Raw genomic sequence first — 18,174 nt, forward strand, 5'->3', positions numbered from 1 at the left:
AAAGGCGTGTTATTATAATGCTCCTCCCCCTAGTAAAGGTGTGTTATAATGCCCCTCCTCCCCCATGTAAAGGTGTGTTATTATAATGCTCCTCCCCCTAGTAAAGGTGTGTTATAATGCTCCTCCCCTAGTAAAGGTGTGTTATAATGCCCCTCCCCCTAGTAAAGGTGTGTTATAATGCTCCTCCCCCTAGTAAAGGTGTGTTATAATGCTCCTCCCCCTAGTAAATGTGTGTTATAATGCTCCTCCCCCTAGTAAAGGTGTGTTATTATAATGCTCCTCCCCCTAGTAAAGGTGTGTTATAATGCTCCTCCCCCTAGTAAAGGTGTGTTATAATGCTCCTCCTCCCCCCTAGTAAAGGTGTTATAATGCCCCTCCTCCCCCTAGTAAAGGTGTGTTATTATAATGCTCCCCCTCAGTAAAGGTGTGTTATTATAATGCTCCTCCCCCTAGTAAAGGTGTGTTATAATGCTCCTCCCCCTAGTAAAGGTGTGTTATAATGCTCCTCCTCCCCCCTAGTAAAGGTGTTATAATGCCCCTCCTCCCCCCTAGTAAAGGTGTGTTATTATAATGCTCCCCCTCAGTAAAGGTGTGTTATTATAATGCTCCTCCCCCTAGTAAAGGTGTGTTATTATAATGCTCCTCCCCTAGTAAAGGTGTGTTATAATGCTCCTCCCCCTAGTAAAGGTGTGTTATAATGCTCCTCCTCAGTAAAGGTGTGTTATTATAATGCTCCTCCCCCTAGTAAAGGTGTTATAATGCTCCTCCCCCTAGTAAAGGTGTGTTATAATGCTCCTCCCCCTAGTAAAGGTGTGTTATAATGCCCCTCCCCCTAGTAAAGGTGTGTTATAATGCTCCTCCCCTAGTAAAGGTGTGTTATAATGCTCCTCCCCTAGTAAAGGTGTGTTATAATGCTCCTCCCCTAGTAAAGGTGTGTTATTATAATGCTCCCCCTCAGTAAAGGCGTGTTATTATAATGCTCCTCCCTAGTAAAGGTGTGTTATAATGCCCCTCCTCCCCATGTAAAGGTGTGTTATTATAATGCTCCTCCCCTAGTAAAGGTGTGTTATAATGCCCCTCCCCTAGTAAAGGTGTGTTATAATGCTCCTCCCCCTAGTAAAGGTGTGTTATAATGCTCCTCCCCTAGTAAATGTGTGTTATAATGCTCCTCCCCATAGTAAAGGTGTGTTATAATGCTCCTCCCCCTAGTAAAGGTGTGTTATTATAATGCTCCCCCTCAGTAAAGGTGTGTTATAATGCTCCTCCCCTAGTAAAGGTGTGTTATAATGCTCCTCCCCAGTAAAGGTGTGTTATTATAATGCTCCTCCCCTAGTAAAGGTGTTATAATGCTCCCTCCCCCTAGTAAAGGTGTGTTATTAATGCTCCTCCCCTAGTAAAGGTGTGTTATAATGCCCCTCCCCTAGTAAAGGTGTGTTATAATGCTCCTCCCCCTAGTAAAGGTGTGTTATAATGCTCCTCCCCCTAGTAAAGGTGTGTTATAATGCTCCTCCCCCTAGTAAAGGTGTGTTATTATAATGCTCCCCCTCAGTAAAGGCGTGTTATTATAATGCTCCTCCCCCTAGTAAAGGTGTGTTATAATGCCCCTCCTCCCCCATGTAAAGGTGTGTTATTATAATGCTCCTCCCCCTAGTAAAGGTGTGTTATAATGCCCCTCCCCCTAGTAAAGGTGTGTTATAATGCTCCTCCCCCTAGTAAAGGTGTGTTATAATGCTCCTCCCCCTAGTAAATGTGTGTTATAATGCTCCTCCCCATAGTAAAGGTGTGTTATAATGCTCCTCCCCCTAGTAAAGGTGTGTTATTATAATGCTCCCCCTCAGTAAAGGTGTGTTATTATAATGCTCCTCCCCCTAGTAAAGGTGTGTTATAATGCCCCTCCTCCCCCCATGTAAAGGTGTGATATTATAATGCTCCTCCTCCCCCCTAGTAAAGGTGTGTTATTATAATGCTCCTCCCCCTAGTAAAGGTGTGTTATTATAATGCTCCTCCCCCTAGTAAAGGTGTGTTATAATGCTCCTCCCCCTAGTAAAGGTGTGTTATAATGCTCCTCCTCCCCCTAGTAAAGGTGTGTTATAATGCTCCTCCTCCCCCCTAGTAAAGGTGTGTTATTATAATGCTCCCCCTCAGTAAAGGTGTGTTATTATAATGCTCCCCCTCAGTAAAGGTGTGTTATTATAATGCTCCTCCCCCTAGTAAAGGTGTGTTATTATAATGCTCCTCCCCCTAGTAAAGGTGTGTTATAATGCTCCTCCCCCTAGTAAAGGTGTGTTATAATGCTCCTCCTCAGTAAAGGTGTGTTATTATAATGCTCCTCCCCCTAGTAAAGGTGTTATAATGCCCCTCCCCCTAGTAAAGGTGTGTTATAATGCTCCTCCCCCTAGTAAAGGTGTGTTATTATAATGCTCCCCCTCAGTAAAGGTGTGTTATTATAATGCTCCTCCCCCTAGTAAAGGTGTGTTATAATGCTCCTCCCCCTAGTAAAGGTGTGTTATAATGCTCCTCCCCCTAGTAAAGGTGTGTTATAATGCCCCTCCCCCTAGTAAAGGTGTGTTATAATGCTCCTCCCCCTAGTAAAGGTGTGTTATAATGCTCCTCCCCCTAGTAAAGGTGTGTTATAATGCTCCTCCCCCTAGTAAAGGTGTGTTATTATAATGCTCCTCCCCCTAGTAAAGGTGTGTTATTATAATGCTCCCCCTCAGTAAAGGTGTGTTATTATAATGCTCCTCCCCCTAGTAAAGGTGTGTTATAATGCCCCTCCTCCCCCCATGTAAAGGTGTGTTATTATAATGCTCCTCCCCCTAGTAAAGGTGTGTTATAATGCTCCTCCCCCTAGTAAAGGTGTGTTATTATAATGCTCCCCCTCAGTAAAGGTGTGTTATTATAATGCTCCTCCCCCTAGTAAAGGTGTGTTATAATGCTCCTCCCCCTAGTAAAGGTGTGTTATTATAATGCTCCTCCCCATAGTAAAGGTGTGTTATAATGCCCCTCCCCCTAGTAAAGGTGTGTTATAATGCTCCTCCCCCTAGTAAAGGTGTGTTATAATGCTCCTCCCCCTAGTAAATGTGTGTTATAATGCTCCTCCCCCTAGTAAAGGTGTGTTATAATGCTCCTCCCCCTAGTAAAGGTGTGTTATTATAATGCTCCCCCTCAGTAAAGGTGTGTTATTATAATGCTCCTCCCCCTAGTAAAGGTGTGTTATAATGCTCCTCCTCCTCCCCCAGTAAAGGTGTGATATTATAATGCTCCTCCCCTAGTAAAGGTGTGTTATTATAATGCTCCCCCTCAGTAAAGGTGTGTTATTATAATGCTCCTCCCCCTAGTAAAGGTGTGTTATTATAATGCTCCTCCCCCTAGTAAAGGTGTGTTATAATGCTCCTCCCCCCTAGTAAAGGTGTGTTATAATGCTCCTCCTCCCCCCTAGTAAAGGTGTGTTATTATAATGCTCCTCCTCCCCCCTCAGTAAAGGTGTGTTATTATAATGCTCCTCCTCCCCTAGTAAAGGTGTGTTATTATAATGCTCCTCCCCTAGTAAAGGTGTGTTATAATGCTCAGTAAAGGTGTGTTATTCCTCCCCTAGTAAAGGTGTGTTATAATGCTCCTCCTCAGTAAAGGTGTGTTATTATAATGCTCCTCCCCCTAGTAAAGGTGTTATAATGCCCCTCCCCCTAGTAAAGGTGTGTTATAATGCTCCTCCCCCTAGTAAAGGTGTGTTATTATAATGCTCCCCTCAGTAAAGGTGTGTTATTATAATGCTCCTCCCCCTCCCCCCTAGTAAAGGTGTGTTATAATGCTCCTCCCCTAGTAAAGGTGTGTTATAATGCCCCTCCCCTAGTAAAGGTGTGTTATAATGCTCCTCCCCTAGTAAAGGTGTGTTATAATGCTCCTCCCCCCTAGTAAAGGTGTGTTATAATGCTCCTCCCCTAGTAAAGGTGTGTTATTATAATGCTCCCCCCTAGTAAAGGTGTGTTATTATAATGCTCCCCCTAGTAAAGGTGTGTTATTATAATGCTCCTCCCCCTAGTAAAGGTGTGTTATAATGCCCCTCCTCCCCAGTAAAGGTGTGTTATTATAATGCTCCTCCCCTAGTAAAGGTGTGTTATAATGCTCCTCCCCTAGTAAAGGTGTGTTATAATGCCCTCCCCTAGTAAAGGTGTGTTATAATGCCCCTCCCCTAGTAAAGGTGTGTTATAATGCTCCTCCCCCTAGTAAAGGTGTGTGTTATAATGCTCCTCCCCTAGTAAAGGTGTGTTATAATGCTCCTCCCCCTAGTAAAGGTGTGTTATTATAATGCTCCTCCCCCTAGTAAAGGTGTGTTATAATGACCCTCCTCCCCCTGTAAAGGTGTGTTATTAATGCTCCTCCTCCCCCCTAGTAAAGGTGTGTTATTATAATGCTCCTCCTCCCCCTAGTAAAGGTGTGTTATTATAATGCTCCCCCTCAGTAAAGGTGTGTTATTATAATGCTCCTCCCCCTAGTAAAGGTGTGTTATTATAATGCTCCTCCCCCTAGTAAAGGTGTGTTATAATGCTCCTCCCCCTAGTAAAGGTGTGTTATAATGCTCCTCCTCCCCCTAGTAAAGGTGTGTTATAATGCTCCTCCTCCCCCCTAGTAAAGGTGTGTTATTATAATGCTCCCCCTAGTAAAGGTGTGTTATTATAATGCTCCCCCTAGTAAAGGTGTGTTATAATCCCTCCCCAGTAAAGGTGTGTTATTATAATGCTCCTCCCTAGTAAAGGTGTGTTATAATGCTCCTCCCCCTAGTAAAGGTGTGTTATAATGCTCCTCCTCAGTAAAGGTGTGTTATTATAATGCTCCTCCCCCTAGTAAAGGTGTTATAATGCCCCTCCCCCTAGTAAAGGTGTGTTATAATGCTCCTCCCCCTAGTAAAGGTGTGTTATTATAATGCTCCCCCTCAGTAAAGGTGTGTTATTATAATGCTCCTCCCCCTAGTAAAGGTGTGTTATAATGCTCCTCATCCTAGTAAAGGTGTGTTATAATGCCCCTCCCCCTAGTAAAGGTGTGTTATAATGCTCCTCCCCCTAGTAAAGGTGTGTTATAATGCTCCTCCCCCCTAGTAAAGGTGTGTTATTATAATGCTCCTCCCCCTAGTAAAGGTGTGTTATTATAATGCTCCCCCTCAGTAAAGGTGTGTTATTATAATGCTCCTCCCCCTAGTAAAGGTGTGTTATAATGCCCCTCCTCCCCCCATGTAAAGGTGTGTTATTATAATGCTCCTCCCCCTAGTAAAGGTGTGTTATAATGCTCCTCCCCCTAGTAAAGGTGTGTTATAATGCTCCTCCCCCTAGTAAAGGTGTGTTATTATAATGCTCCCCCTCAGTAAAGGTGTGTTATTATAATGCTCCTCCCCCTAGTAAAGGTGTGTTATTATAATGCTCCTCCCCCTAGTAAAGGTGTGTTATAATGCTCCTCCCCCTAGTAAAGGTGTGTTATAATGCTCCTCCTCAGTAAAGGTGTGTTATTATAATGCTCCTCCCCCTAGTAAAGGTGTTATAATGCTCCTCCCCCTAGTAAAGGTGTGTTATAATGCTCCTCCCCCTAGTAAAGGTGTGTTATAATGCCCCTCCCCCTAGTAAAGGTGTGTGTTATAATGCTCCTCCCCTAGTAAATGTGTGTTATAATGCTCCTCCCCTAGTAAAGGTGTGTTATAATGCTCCTCCCCTAGTAAAGGTGTGTTATTATCATGACTCCCCCTCAGTAAAGGTGTGTTATTATAATGCTCCTCCCCCTAGTAAAGGTGTGTTATAATGCCCCTCCTCCCCCATGTAAAGGTGTGATATTATAATGCTCCTCCTCCCCCTAGTAAAGGTGTGTTATTATAATGCTCCCCCTCAGTAAAGGTGTGTTATTATAATGCTCCTCCCCCTAGTAAAGGTGTGTTATTATAATGCTCCTCCCCCTAGTAAAGGTGTGTTATAATGCTCCTCCCCCTAGTAAAGGTGTGTTATAATGCTCCTCCTCCCCCCTAGTAAAGGTGTGTTATAATGCTCCTCCTCCCCCTCAGTAAAGGTGTGTTATTATAATGCTCCCCCTCAGTAAAGGTGTGTTATTATAATGCTCCTCCCCCTAGTAAAGGTGTGTTATTATAATGCTCCTCCCCCTAGTAAAGGTGTGTTATAATGCTCCTCCCCCTAGTAAAGGTGTGTTATAATGCTCCTCCTCAGTAAAGGTGTGTTATTATAATGCTCCTCCCCCTAGTAAAGGTGTTATAATGCCCCTCCCCCTAGTAAAGGTGTGTTATAATGCTCCTCCCCCTAGTAAAGGTGTGTTATTATAATGCTCCCCCTCAGTAAAGGTGTGTTATTATAATGCTCCTCCCCCTAGTAAAGGTGTGTTATAATGCTCCTCATCCTAGTAAAGGTGTGTTATAATGCCCCCCCTAGTAAAGGTGTGTTATTATAATGCTCCTCCCCTAGTAAAGGTGTGTTATAATGCTCCTCCCCCTAGTAAAGGTGTGTTATAATGCTCCTCCCCCTAGTAAAGGTGTTATTATAATGCTCCCCCCAGTAAAGGTGTATTATAATGCTCCTCCCCTAGTAAAGGTGTGTTATTATAATGCTCCCCCTCAGTAAAGGTGTGTTATTATAATGCTCCTCCCCCTAGTAAAGGTGTGTTATAATGCCCCTCCTCCCCCATGTAAAGGTGTGTTATTATAATGCTCCTCCCCCTAGTAAAGGTGTGTTATAATGCTCCTCCCCCTAGTAAAGGTGTGTTATAATGCTCCTCCCCCTAGTAAAGGTGTGTTATAATGCTCCTCCCCCTAGTAAATGTGTGTTATAATGCTCCTCCCCCTAGTAAAGGTGTGTTATAATGCTCCTCCCCCTAGTAAAGGTGTGTTATTATAATGCTCCCCCTCAGTAAAGGTGTGTTATTATAATGCTCCTCCCCCTAGTAAAGGTGTGTTATAATGCTCCTCCCCCTAGTAAAGGTGTGTTATAATGCTCCTCCTCAGTAAAGGTGTGTTATAATGCTCCTCCCCCTAGTAAAGGTGTGTTATTATAATGCTCCTCCCCCTAGTAAAGGTGTGTTATAATGCCCCTCCTCCCCCCATGTAAAGGTGTGATATTATAATGCTCCTCCTCCCCCCTAGTAAAGGTGTGTTATTATAATGCTCCCCCTCAGTAAAGGTGTGTTATAATGCTCCTCCCCCTAGTAAAGGTGTGTTATTATAATGCTCCCCCTCAGTAAAGGTGTGTTATTATAATGCTCCTCCCCCTAGTAAAGGTGTGTTATAATGCTCCTCCCCCTAGTAAAGGTGTGTTATAATGCTCCTCCTCAGTAAAGGTGTGTTATTATAATGCTCCTCCCCCTAGTAAAGGTGTTATAATGCCCCTCCCCCTAGTAAAGGTGTGTTATAATGCTCCTCCCCCTAGTAAAGGTGTGTTATTATAATGCTCCCCCTCAGTAAAGGTGTGTTATTATAATGCTCCTCCCCCTAGTAAAGGTGTGTTATAATGCTCCTCCCCTAGTAAAGGTGTGTTATAATGCTCCTCCCCCTAGTAAAGGTGTGTTATAATGCCCCTCCCCCTAGTAAAGGTGTGTTATAATGCTCCTCCCCCTAGTAAAGGTGTGTTATAATGCTCCTCCCCCTAGTAAAGGTGTGTTATTATAATGCTCCTCCCCCTAGTAAAGGTGTGTTATTATAATGCTCCTCCCCCTAGTAAAGGTGTGTTATAATGCTCCTCCCCCTAGTAAAGGTGTGTTATTATAATGCTCCTCCCCCTAGTAAAGGTGTGTTATAATGCCCCTCCTCCCCCCATGTAAAGGTGTGTTATTATAATGCTCCTCCTCCCCCCTAGTAAAGGTGTGTTATTATAATGCTCCTCCTCCCCCCTCAGTAAAGGTGTGTTATAATGCTCCTCCTCCCCCCTAGTAAAGGTGTGTTATTATAATGCTCCCCCTCAGTAAAGGTGTGTTATTATAATGCTCCCCCTCAGTAAAGGTGTGTTATTATAATGCTCCTCCCCCTAGTAAAGGTGTGTTATAATGCCCCTCCTCCCCCCATGTAAAGGTGTGTTATTATAATGCTCCTCCCCCTAGTAAAGGTGTGTTATAATGCTCCTCCCCCTAGTAAAGGTGTGTTATTATAATGCTCCCCCTCAGTAAAGGTGTGTTATTATAATGCTCCTCCCCCTAGTAAAGGTGTGTTATAATGCTCCTCCCCCTAGTAAAGGTGTGTTATTATAATGCTCCTCCCCTAGTAAAGGTGTGTTATAATGCCCCTCCCCCTAGTAAAGGTGTGTTATAATGCTCCTCCCCCTAGTAAAGGTGTGTTATAATGCTCCTCCCCCTAGTAAATGTGTGTTATAATGCTCCTCCCCCTAGTAAAGGTGTGTTATAATGCTCCTCCCCCTAGTAAAGGTGTGTTATTATAATGCTCCCCCTCAGTAAAGGTGTGTTATTATAATGCTCCTCCCCCTAGTAAAGGTGTGTTATAATGCCCCTCCTCCCCCCATGTAAAGGTGTGATATTATAATGCTCCTCCTCCCCCCTAGTAAAGGTGTGTTATTATAATGCTCCCCCTCAGTAAAGGTGTGTTATTATAATGCTCCTCCCCCTAGTAAAGGTGTGTTATAATGCTCCTCCCCCTAGTAAAGGTGTGTTATAATGCTCCTCCTCCCCTAGTAAAGGTGTGTTATAATGCTCCTCCTCCCCCCTAGTAAAGGTGTGTTATTATAATGCTCCCCCTCAGTAAAGGTGTGTTATTATAATGCTCCTCCTCCCCCCTAGTAAAGGTGTGTTATTATAATGCTCCTCCTCCCCCCTCAGTAAAGGTGTGTTATAATGCTCCTCCTCCCCCCTAGTAAAGGTGTGTTATTATAATGCTCCCCCTCAGTAAAGGTGTGTTATTATAATGCTCCCCCTCAGTAAAGGTGTGTTATTATAATGCTCCTCCCCCTAGTAAAGGTGTGTTATTATAATGCTCCTCCCCCTAGTAAAGGTGTGTTATAATGCTCCTCCCCCTAGTAAAGGTGTGTTATTATAATGCTCCCCCTCAGTAAAGGTGTGTTATTATAATGCTCCTCCCCCTAGTAAAGGTGTGTTATAATGCCCCTCCTCCCCCCATGTAAAGGTGTGATATTATAATGCTCCTCCTCCCCTAGTAAAGGTGTGTTATTATAATGCAGTAAGGTGTGTTATTATAATGCTCCTCCCCTAGTAAAGGTGTGTTATTATAATGCTCCTCCCCTAGTAAAGGTGTGTTATAATGCTCCTCCTCCCCTAGTAAAGGTGTGTTATAATGCTCCTCCCCCCCCCTAGTAAAGGTGTGTTATAATGCTCCTCCTCCCCCCTAGTAAAGGTGTGTTATTATAATGCTCCCCCTCAGTAAAGGTGTGTTATTATAATGCTCCTCCCCCTAGTAAAGGTGTGTTATAATGCTCCTCCCCCTAGTAAAGGTGTGTTATAATGCCCCTCCTCCCCCATGTAAAGGTGTGATATTATAATGCTCCCCCTCAGTAAAGGTGTGTTATTATAATGCTCCTCCCCTAGTAAAGGTGTGTTATAATGCTCCTCCTCCCCCCTAGTAAAGGTGTGTTATTATAATGCTCCCCTCAGTAAAGGTGTGTTATTATAATGCTCCCCCAGTAAAGGTGTGTTATAATGCTCCTCCCCTAGTAAAGGTGTGTTATAATGCTCCTCCCCCTAGTAAAGGTGTGTTATAATGCCCCTTAGTAAAGGTGTGTTATAATGCTCCTCCCCTAGTAAAGGTGTGTTATTATAATGCTCCTCCCCCTAGTAAAGGTGTGTTATTAGAATGCTCCTACTCCCCCTAGTAAAGGTAACATTAGCGCTGTAGAAGCATTTCTAGGTTTCATCCTTAAAGTGATGAGTGTCAAAGACAAAAAAAAAACTAATTTTGCACTTTAATATTTGTTTGTCTTTGAAATGAACAACTAATCTCTTCCAACATTTTATACACTAACTTTGTAAATAAGAAATACAATTTTAATAGCATTAAGAAAGAAAATGTAGAAAAGTTTTTTTTTGGGGGGGGGGTGCTTCTATCAAATGAAAGTAGCTGCTTTCATGTTACTTTGAATGTTAAATTGAAATGTTGGTAGCGAACAAGCAAGCATACAGACATGGTGATGATAACAGAAGAATATTTCCCAAATGAATCCCTATTCCCTACGGAGTGCATTAGCTCTGGTCAAAAGAAGTGCACTATATAGGGAAATGTCATTTGGGACGTAGAGCCTGTGGGTCTCACAGACGGCTGTAGCTGCACCTGCAAGACAGAGGGACAGCCTAAACGAAACATGGATTTTCCTTCGTAAAGAAAAATCCATTCAAATTCAATCATTGATTCATCACCTGGGCAGAAGAACAAAACAAAAGCATCTGAAAGCCTGACACATCTTACAAGTCACGACTACAACTTTTGTCCCAAACACAGTGTTATGTTCGGGGCAAATCCATACAAACATTACTGGAGTACCACTCTTCATATTTTCAAAAAACATAGTGGTGGCTGCATCATGTTATGGGTATGATTGTAATCGTTAAGGACTGGCGAGTTTCAGGATAAAAATAAAGAAACGGAGCTAAGCACAGGTAAAAATCCTAGACGAAAACCTGGTTTTCCGTTAGCTTTCCACCAGACATTTGGAGAGGAATTCACCTTTCAGCAGGTCCTAAATAACCTAAAACACAAGGCCAAATATAGAATGGAGTTGCTTACCAATTAGACAGTGAATGTTCCTGAGTGGTCTAGTTAGTTTGTCTTAAAATCTGCTTGAAAAAGGGTAATCTAGCAATGATCAACAACCAATTTGAGAATTTAATGATGGAAAATATTGTACAATCCAGGTGTGTAAAGCTATTAGAGACGTACCCAGAAAGACTCACAGCTGAAATCACTACTAAAGGTGATTCTAACATGTATTCACCCAGGATTGTGAATACTTAAATGAGATTTCCATATTTAAATGTTCAATATATATTTGAAAGAATTGTACAAACATGTTTTCACCTTGTCATTATGGGATATTGTGTATAGATATTTAATCCATGTTGAATTCAGGCTGTATCAAATTGTGGAATAAGTCAAGGGGTATGAATACTTCCTCTAATATGTAAATAAATTTGATGCAACTTCTTTTTCTGCCCAAAAGACCACTACTATTCATCTTGTCTGAATGAATCTGAACATAATTTCACCCATTCTGAAAGATTGGAAAGCCTTGTTCACATTGCCAGTTTTTAGTTACTCAAAAACAAAATGTGCATATCTGATTCAAATGTTCTTTTTCCTTGCAGCCACATTTCAAACAAACTTGGCCATGTGGCTTTATTTCGCGTCAAGTGGTTTTTAAGAGTCATTATTTAGATTTATTATTTGTTTTTACACTTTTTTGGTTACTACATGTGTGTTATTTAATTAGTTTTGATGTCTTCAATATTATTCTACAAAAATAAATGAAGGAAAACCCTGGAATGAGTTGGTGTCCAAACCTTTGACTGGTACTGCCTGTGTGTTTGCCAGCTGCTCTGTTGACAGTTCGACAAGAACATGTTCAAGCTAACTAGCGTGTTAATTGTTCACAAACAAAATAGTTAACAGCTAGCTAGCTGCTTTTTTTTGTGGCTAGACAACAAAAAAAAGGACTCGTTTTTTTCAAGTTGGTTCATCTAAAAGTGTACTTACATTTCGATTTTGGACATTCAGAGCAACGGGGAAATATCCATTGTTGTCATAACTTCTGTGTGATAGGAAGCACAAGCACCACTAAATCAGCCTAAACATCTGTGCACGTTACTATGACAACTAGCATAGCCATGCGAGCAAACGACTTCCGTCTGGACACACACACACCCGTCGTTACTATGACAACTAGCATAGCCATGTCAGCAAACGACTTCCGTCTGAACACACACACACACTCGTCGTTACTATGACAACTAGCATAGCCATGTCAGCAAACGACTTCCGTCTGAACACACACACACACACCCGTCGTTACTATGACAACTAGCATAGCCATGTCAGCAAACGACTTCCGTCTGAACACACACACACACCCGTCGTTACTATGACAACTAGCATAGCCATGTCAGCAAACGACTTCCGTCTGAACACACACACACCTGATTTGGTCAGTTGCAACTTGCTGTTTGGACAAAAAGGTATTTTATAACGGACTTGAAAAAAAAAAAAACTGTTTTGAGCATTAAGGCCTGCAGTGTGAACGAGGCTTTAGAGATCTCATTCTAGACTGATTGAACACACTGCAAATTAAGGTCGCGAAATCCTGGTTGGAGGGATCCCAGATTTCTGCTTATTCGCTCCTGATAGTGGGAATCTTCCAACCAGGATTTCTGAAGAACCTGTGAACAGAATTTTGAATCCTACAGTGCAAATACACACCGAGACACTCCTGTTGTATATTCAAGTAATTCATATAAAACAATTTCAGTTGAGAGTTCTATTCTACTGACTCACACAATACTCCCAGTAATGACATTTATTAAAATCAAACATATCATTTAATATAATTATACTTTCTTAATAATGGTGTCAACACACAAGCATTTTGGGGGGCGAGAACGAGTCCTAAATTTGCCAAAACGACTGGGGCAAAAAAAAAGGATTGGTTTTGAACGATGGCCACTTTGGTGTCACCTTCAGACTTAACTGCAGCAGCTGTTCTAGATGTCACAGCTCTATGTGCAGCAGCTGTTCTAGTTGATTTTCGATGTGATCTATGCCCCTTTTTTGGCAGTCGTATGAAATCTGATGCAGTTCAGTAACACCGGCCAGGAGGGATGGACTGGGACCAGAAATCGATCCACTCTTGAATGGTCAGTCTTCTCACACTGTTGTTAACAACACTGTTTCAATATTCTACCCTCTTATTGATGATTTCCTTTGAACGTTTCCATTCAACCAGGGAGGTGAGTAGGATGTAATGGTGGGTGGTGTCCCAGGAGATATCCTCTAAACTAGGAGATAGTCCATGGTGATGTGCAGAAGGTAGAAGAAAGAAATATTCTATTCTCTAGAGAAGAGATACTCAGAGATGGTGTGGAGAGGGTAGAGACAGTAGAGAGAAACACTTACAGAACACAGATATCCTCTCCTCAAGGACTAAGAACAAATATTCTCTAGAGATGGTCCATGAGGAGAGAGGGGGGGGGCAAAGAAAATATAATCTCTCTAGAGATGGTCCATGAGGAGAGAGGGGGGCAAAGAAAATATATTCTCTCTAGAGAGATGGTCCATGAGGAGGGGGGGCAAAGAAAATATATTCTCTCTAGAGATGGTCCATGAGGAGAGGGGGGCAAAGAAAATATATTCTCTCTAGAGATGGTCCATGAGGAGAGAGGGGGGCAAAGAAAATATATTCTCCCTAGAGATGGTCCATGAGGAGAGGGGGGGGGGCAAAGAAAATATATTCTCTCTAGAGATGGTCCATGAGGAGAGGGGGGCAAAGAAAATATATTCTCTCTAGAGATGGTCCATGAGGAGTCCATGAGGGGGGAGGGGGGCAAAGAAAATATATTCTCTCTAGAGATGGTCCATGAGGAGAGAGGGGGGCAAAGAAAATATATTCTCTCTAGAGATGGTCCATGAGGAGAGAGGGGGGGGCAAAGAAAATATATTCTCTCTAGAGATGGTCCATGAGGAGAGAGAGGGGGGCGGGCAAAGAAAATATATTCTCTCTAGAGATGGTCCATGAGGAGAGAGGGGGCAAAGAAAATATATTCTCTCTAGAGATGGTCCATGAGGAGAGAGGGGGTGCAAAGAAAATATATTCTCTCTAGAGATGGTCCATGAGGAGAGAGGGGGGGGCAAAGAAAATATATTCTCTCTAGAGATGGTCCATGAGGAGAGGGGGGGGCAAAGAAAATATATTCTCTCTAGAGATGGTCCATGAGGAGAGGGGGGGGGGGCAAACAAAATATATTCTCTCTAGAGATGGTCCATGAGGAGAGAGGGGGGGGCAAAGAAAATATATTCTCTCTAGAGATGGTCCATGAGGAGAGAGGGGGCAAAGAAAATATATTCTCTCTAGAGATGGTCCATGAGGAGAGGCCAATGTACTCCCGTTGGTCCTTCTTAATCCTCTATGTACTCCCATTGGTCCTTCTTAATCCTCTATGTACTCCCATTGGTCCTTCTTAATCCTCTATGTACTCCCATTGGTCCTTTTCATAGCCTTCGTGAACATGTTGTAGCAGCACCCTCCGCCGGCTCTCACAATATCTACACAGGACACAGGAGAGAGATGACGTACAGCATCTACACACACGGGAGAGAATATACACAGGAGTACACCAAACATCAATAACACCCCTTTCCATGTGAAACCAGGGGTCCCTTATTGGACGTCACCTGTTAATCAAATCCACTTCAAAATCAGAGTAGGTGAAGGGGAGGAAACAGGTTAAAGAAGGATTTTTAAGCCTTGAGACAATTGAGACGTGGATTGCGAATGTCTGCTAAGTCAGACAGAGAGTGAACGAACGGGCAAGACAAAATATTGAAGTGCCTTTGAACGGGGTAGCGGGGTCAACAGTTTCCAGTGTGTATCAAGAATGGTCCACCAACCAAAGGACATCCAGCCGACTGTGGGAAACATTGGAGTCAACATTTCCAACACCTCGTCCATGCCCCAATGAATTAAGGCTGTTCTGAAGGGGGGGGGGGCATCTCAGTATCAGGAAGTCCTAATTTTTTGACAACTCAGGTATATATTGGACAATATCTCTAGACACTGATTTATTTATTTTTACCTTTGTTTAACCAGGCAAGTCAGTTAAGAACCAATTATTATTTTCAATGACGGCCTAGGAACAGTGGGTTAACTGCCTGTTCAGGGGCAGAACCACAGATTTGTACCTTGTCAGCTCGGGGGTTTGAACTTGCAACATTCCGGTTACTAGTCCAACGCTCTAACCACTAGGCTACGCTGCCGCCTCTACACTCTAACCACTAGGCTACGCTGCCGCCTCTACACTCTAACCACTAGGCTACGCTGCCGCCTCTACACTCTAACCACTAGGCTACCCTGCCGCCTCTACACTCTAACCACTAGGCTACGCTGCCACCTCTACACTCTAACCACTAGACTACCCTGCTGCCCCAAATGTTTCAGGGCCTTACCATAGAGGGTCAAATGTGTCACACTATGCCATTTTCAGGTTGTAAATTGGTTCATGTAGCGACGTAAAAGCTTCCAACCCACCTGTATTTATCTTGTACTTTTTGCTTGATGTCCTGCAAGGAATCCTGGGAGATGTCCCTCTCCAGATATCCTGACAACGTCTCTGTGCAGTTCTCCAGGTCCGCCTGGTTGTTCTGATGACATAACAACAAGTCCGTCTCAGTCAGTGAGCGTTCAGCCCAGTCACCCATATACCACCACACCGGGGTCATAACGCACCAAACCAGAGAAAACAGGGACATACCATTGTAATTTGTCCAATAGGAAATGGTCACACTACCTCGCCACTTTCACCATACCTCAAGTATGACGACAGGCTGTTCTTGAAGGGTTTGAGTTAGCTGTCTATACAGAAGAGTTTAGGGTCGGAGCTGGGGCCGGCTAGCTACCAGGGTCGGAGCTGGGGCCGGCTAGCTACCAGGGTCGGAGCTGGGGCCGGCTAGCTACCAGGGTCGGAGCTGGGGCCGGCTAGCTACCAGGGTCGGAGCTGGGGCCGGCTAGCTACCAGGGTCGGAGCTGGGGCCGGCTAGCTACCAGGGTCGGAGCTGGGGCCGGCTAGCTACCAGGGTCGGAGCTGGGGCCGGCTAGCTACCAGGGTCGGAGCTGGGGCCGGCTAGCTACCAGGGTCGGAGCTGGGGCCGGCTAGCTACCAGGGTCGGAGCTGGGGCTACCAGGGTCGGAGCTGGGGCCGGCTACCAGGGTCAGGGTCGGAGCTGGGGCCGGCTAGCTACCAGGGCTGGGGCCGCTAGCTACCAGGGCGGAGCTGGGGCCGGCTACCAGGGTCGGAGGAGCTACCAGGGTCGGAGCTGGGGCCGGCTAGCTACCAGGGTCGGAGCTGGGGCCGGCTAGCTACCAGGGTCGGAGCTGGGGCCGGCTAGCTACCAGGGTCGGAGCTGGGGCCGGCTAGCTACCAGGGTCGGAGCTGGGGCCGGCTAGCTACCAGGGTCGGAGCTGGGGCCGGCTAGCTACCAGGGTCGGAGCTGGGGCCGGCTAGCTACCAGGGTCGGAGCTGGGGCCGGCTAGCTACCAGGGTCGGAGCTGGGGCCGGCTAGCTACCAGGGTCGGAGCTGGGGCCGGCTAGCTACCAGGGTCGGAGCTGGGGCCGGCTAGCTACCAGGGTCGGAGCTGGGGCCGGCTAGCTACCAGGGTCGGAGCTGGGGCCGGCTAGCTACCAGGGTCGGAGATGGGGCCGGCTAGCTACCAGGGTTAGAGTTGGGGCTAGATTCCACCCCCTCCCCTTACATCAAAGATGGACTGGCTGTTCTTGAGGTAGAAGGGTTTGGGCAGGGTTTCTCAAACTCAGTCCTCTAGGCCCCAAGAGGTGACCATTTTGTTTTTATCCCATACACTACACAGCTGATACAAATTATAAAAGCTTCATGATTAGTTATTTTAAATCAGCTGTGTATTGCTAGGACAAAAAAAAAAAACTGAGTTTGGGAAACCCTGGGTTAAGGTCACACCGTACCTCAAAGATGATGGACTGGTTGTTCTTCTTCAGGTAGAAGGCGAAGACGTAGGTGAACATGAGTGTGGAGCGACACTGACACAGCACGTCCACGGCCTTCTTCAGGAACTGCACCTCGATCCAGGACATGTTGTGCTGCTGCATCTCCTCCATCTTGGCCTTGACCCCGGCGTACAGCTTGTGCTCGAAGCGCAGCGACTGCATGTGGTTCATGTAACGGTTGCAGTAGAACAGGTACCGCTGTAACATTGCTCTGGAGCGCTGTAACGCACACGCCTTAACTTAATTACAGTAGAACAGGAAGTGCTGTAACGCCATCACTTAATTACAGTAGAACAGGAAGTGCTGTAACGCAACAGTGACATATAACAGGAAGTACCTAACGCCCACTACAACAGTGACTATGCTGTACTTAATTACCAGAAGCCCAGAACAACAGTGACTATATAACCTAGGAAGTGCTACCACCCACTTAATTACAGTGACATATAAGTGCCTACCGCCCACTACAACAGTGACTATAACAGGACCTAACCGCCCACTACAACAGTGAAGTGCTATAACCTACCTACCATTACACTAGAACAGTGACTATATAACCTACCTACCTTAATTACCCACTACAACAGTGACTATATAACCTACCTATAGTAGAACAGGAAGTGCTGTAACACCTTACCTACTACAACAGTGACTATATAACCTACCTACCGCCCACTACAACAGTGACTATAACCTACCTACCACCCACTACAACAGTGACTATATAACCTACCTACCACACACTACAACAGTGACTATATAACCTACCTACCGCCCACTACAACAGTGACTATAATAACCTACCTACCGCCCACTACAACAGTGACTATATAACCTACCTACCTACCGCCCACTACAACAGTGACTATATAACCTACCTACCGCCCACTACAACAGTGACTATATAACCTACCTACCGCCCACTACAACAGTGACTATATAACCTACCTACCGCCCACTACAACAGTGACTATATAACCTGCCCACTACAACAGTGACTATATAACCTACCTACCGCCCACTACAACAGTGACTATATAACCTACCTACCGCCCACTACAACAGTGACTATATAACCTACCTACCGCCCACTACAACAGTGACTATATAACCTACCTACCGCCCACTACAACAGTGACTATATAACCTACCTACCACCCACTACAACAGTGACTATATAACCTACCTACCGCCCACTACAACAGTGACTATATAACCTACCTACCGCCCACTACAACAGTGACTATATAACCTACCTACCGCCCACTACAACAGTGACTATATAACCTACCTACCCCCCACTACAACAATGACTATATAACCTACCTACCGCCCACTACAACAGTGACTATATAACCTACCGCCCACTACAACAGTGACTATATAACCTACCTACCGCCCACTACAACAGTGACTATATAACCTACCTACCGCCCACTACAACAGTGACTATATAAC

At 44.6% G+C, this 18,174-nt stretch overlaps 1 protein-coding gene and 1 long non-coding RNA gene across 2 annotated transcripts in view; one reads left to right on the top strand and one right to left on the bottom strand.

Moving 5' to 3' along the window:
* The first annotated feature begins 657 nt into the window (after positions 1-657).
* Positions 658-7,461, top strand: LOC127927381 (uncharacterized). The gene is made up of 6 exons (XR_008127255.1): positions 658-810; positions 1,657-1,950; positions 5,330-5,614; positions 6,713-6,899; positions 7,025-7,131; positions 7,195-7,461. It is a non-coding gene; the product is annotated as an uncharacterized LOC127927381 (long non-coding RNA).
* A 6,483-nt stretch (positions 7,462-13,944) lies between these two features.
* Positions 13,945-18,174, bottom strand: part of arih1 (ariadne ubiquitin-conjugating enzyme E2 binding protein homolog 1 (Drosophila)) — a 34,375-nt gene continuing 30,145 nt past the window's right edge. Inside the window, exons 12-14 of the mRNA XM_052513697.1 lie at positions 16,675-16,935; positions 15,228-15,340; positions 13,945-14,245 (exon numbers count right to left, since the gene is read on the bottom strand). Coding sequence (XP_052369657.1) covers positions 14,161-14,245; positions 15,228-15,340; positions 16,675-16,935 — 459 coding nt within the window. The 3' untranslated portion in view covers positions 13,945-14,160. The remainder of the gene's footprint in view (positions 14,246-15,227; positions 15,341-16,674; positions 16,936-18,174) is intronic.

This window comes from Oncorhynchus keta, unplaced genomic scaffold (assembly GCF_023373465.1).
Source record: "Oncorhynchus keta strain PuntledgeMale-10-30-2019 unplaced genomic scaffold, Oket_V2 Un_scaffold_1378_pilon_pilon, whole genome shotgun sequence".
NCBI lineage: Eukaryota > Metazoa > Chordata > Actinopteri > Salmoniformes > Salmonidae > Oncorhynchus > Oncorhynchus keta.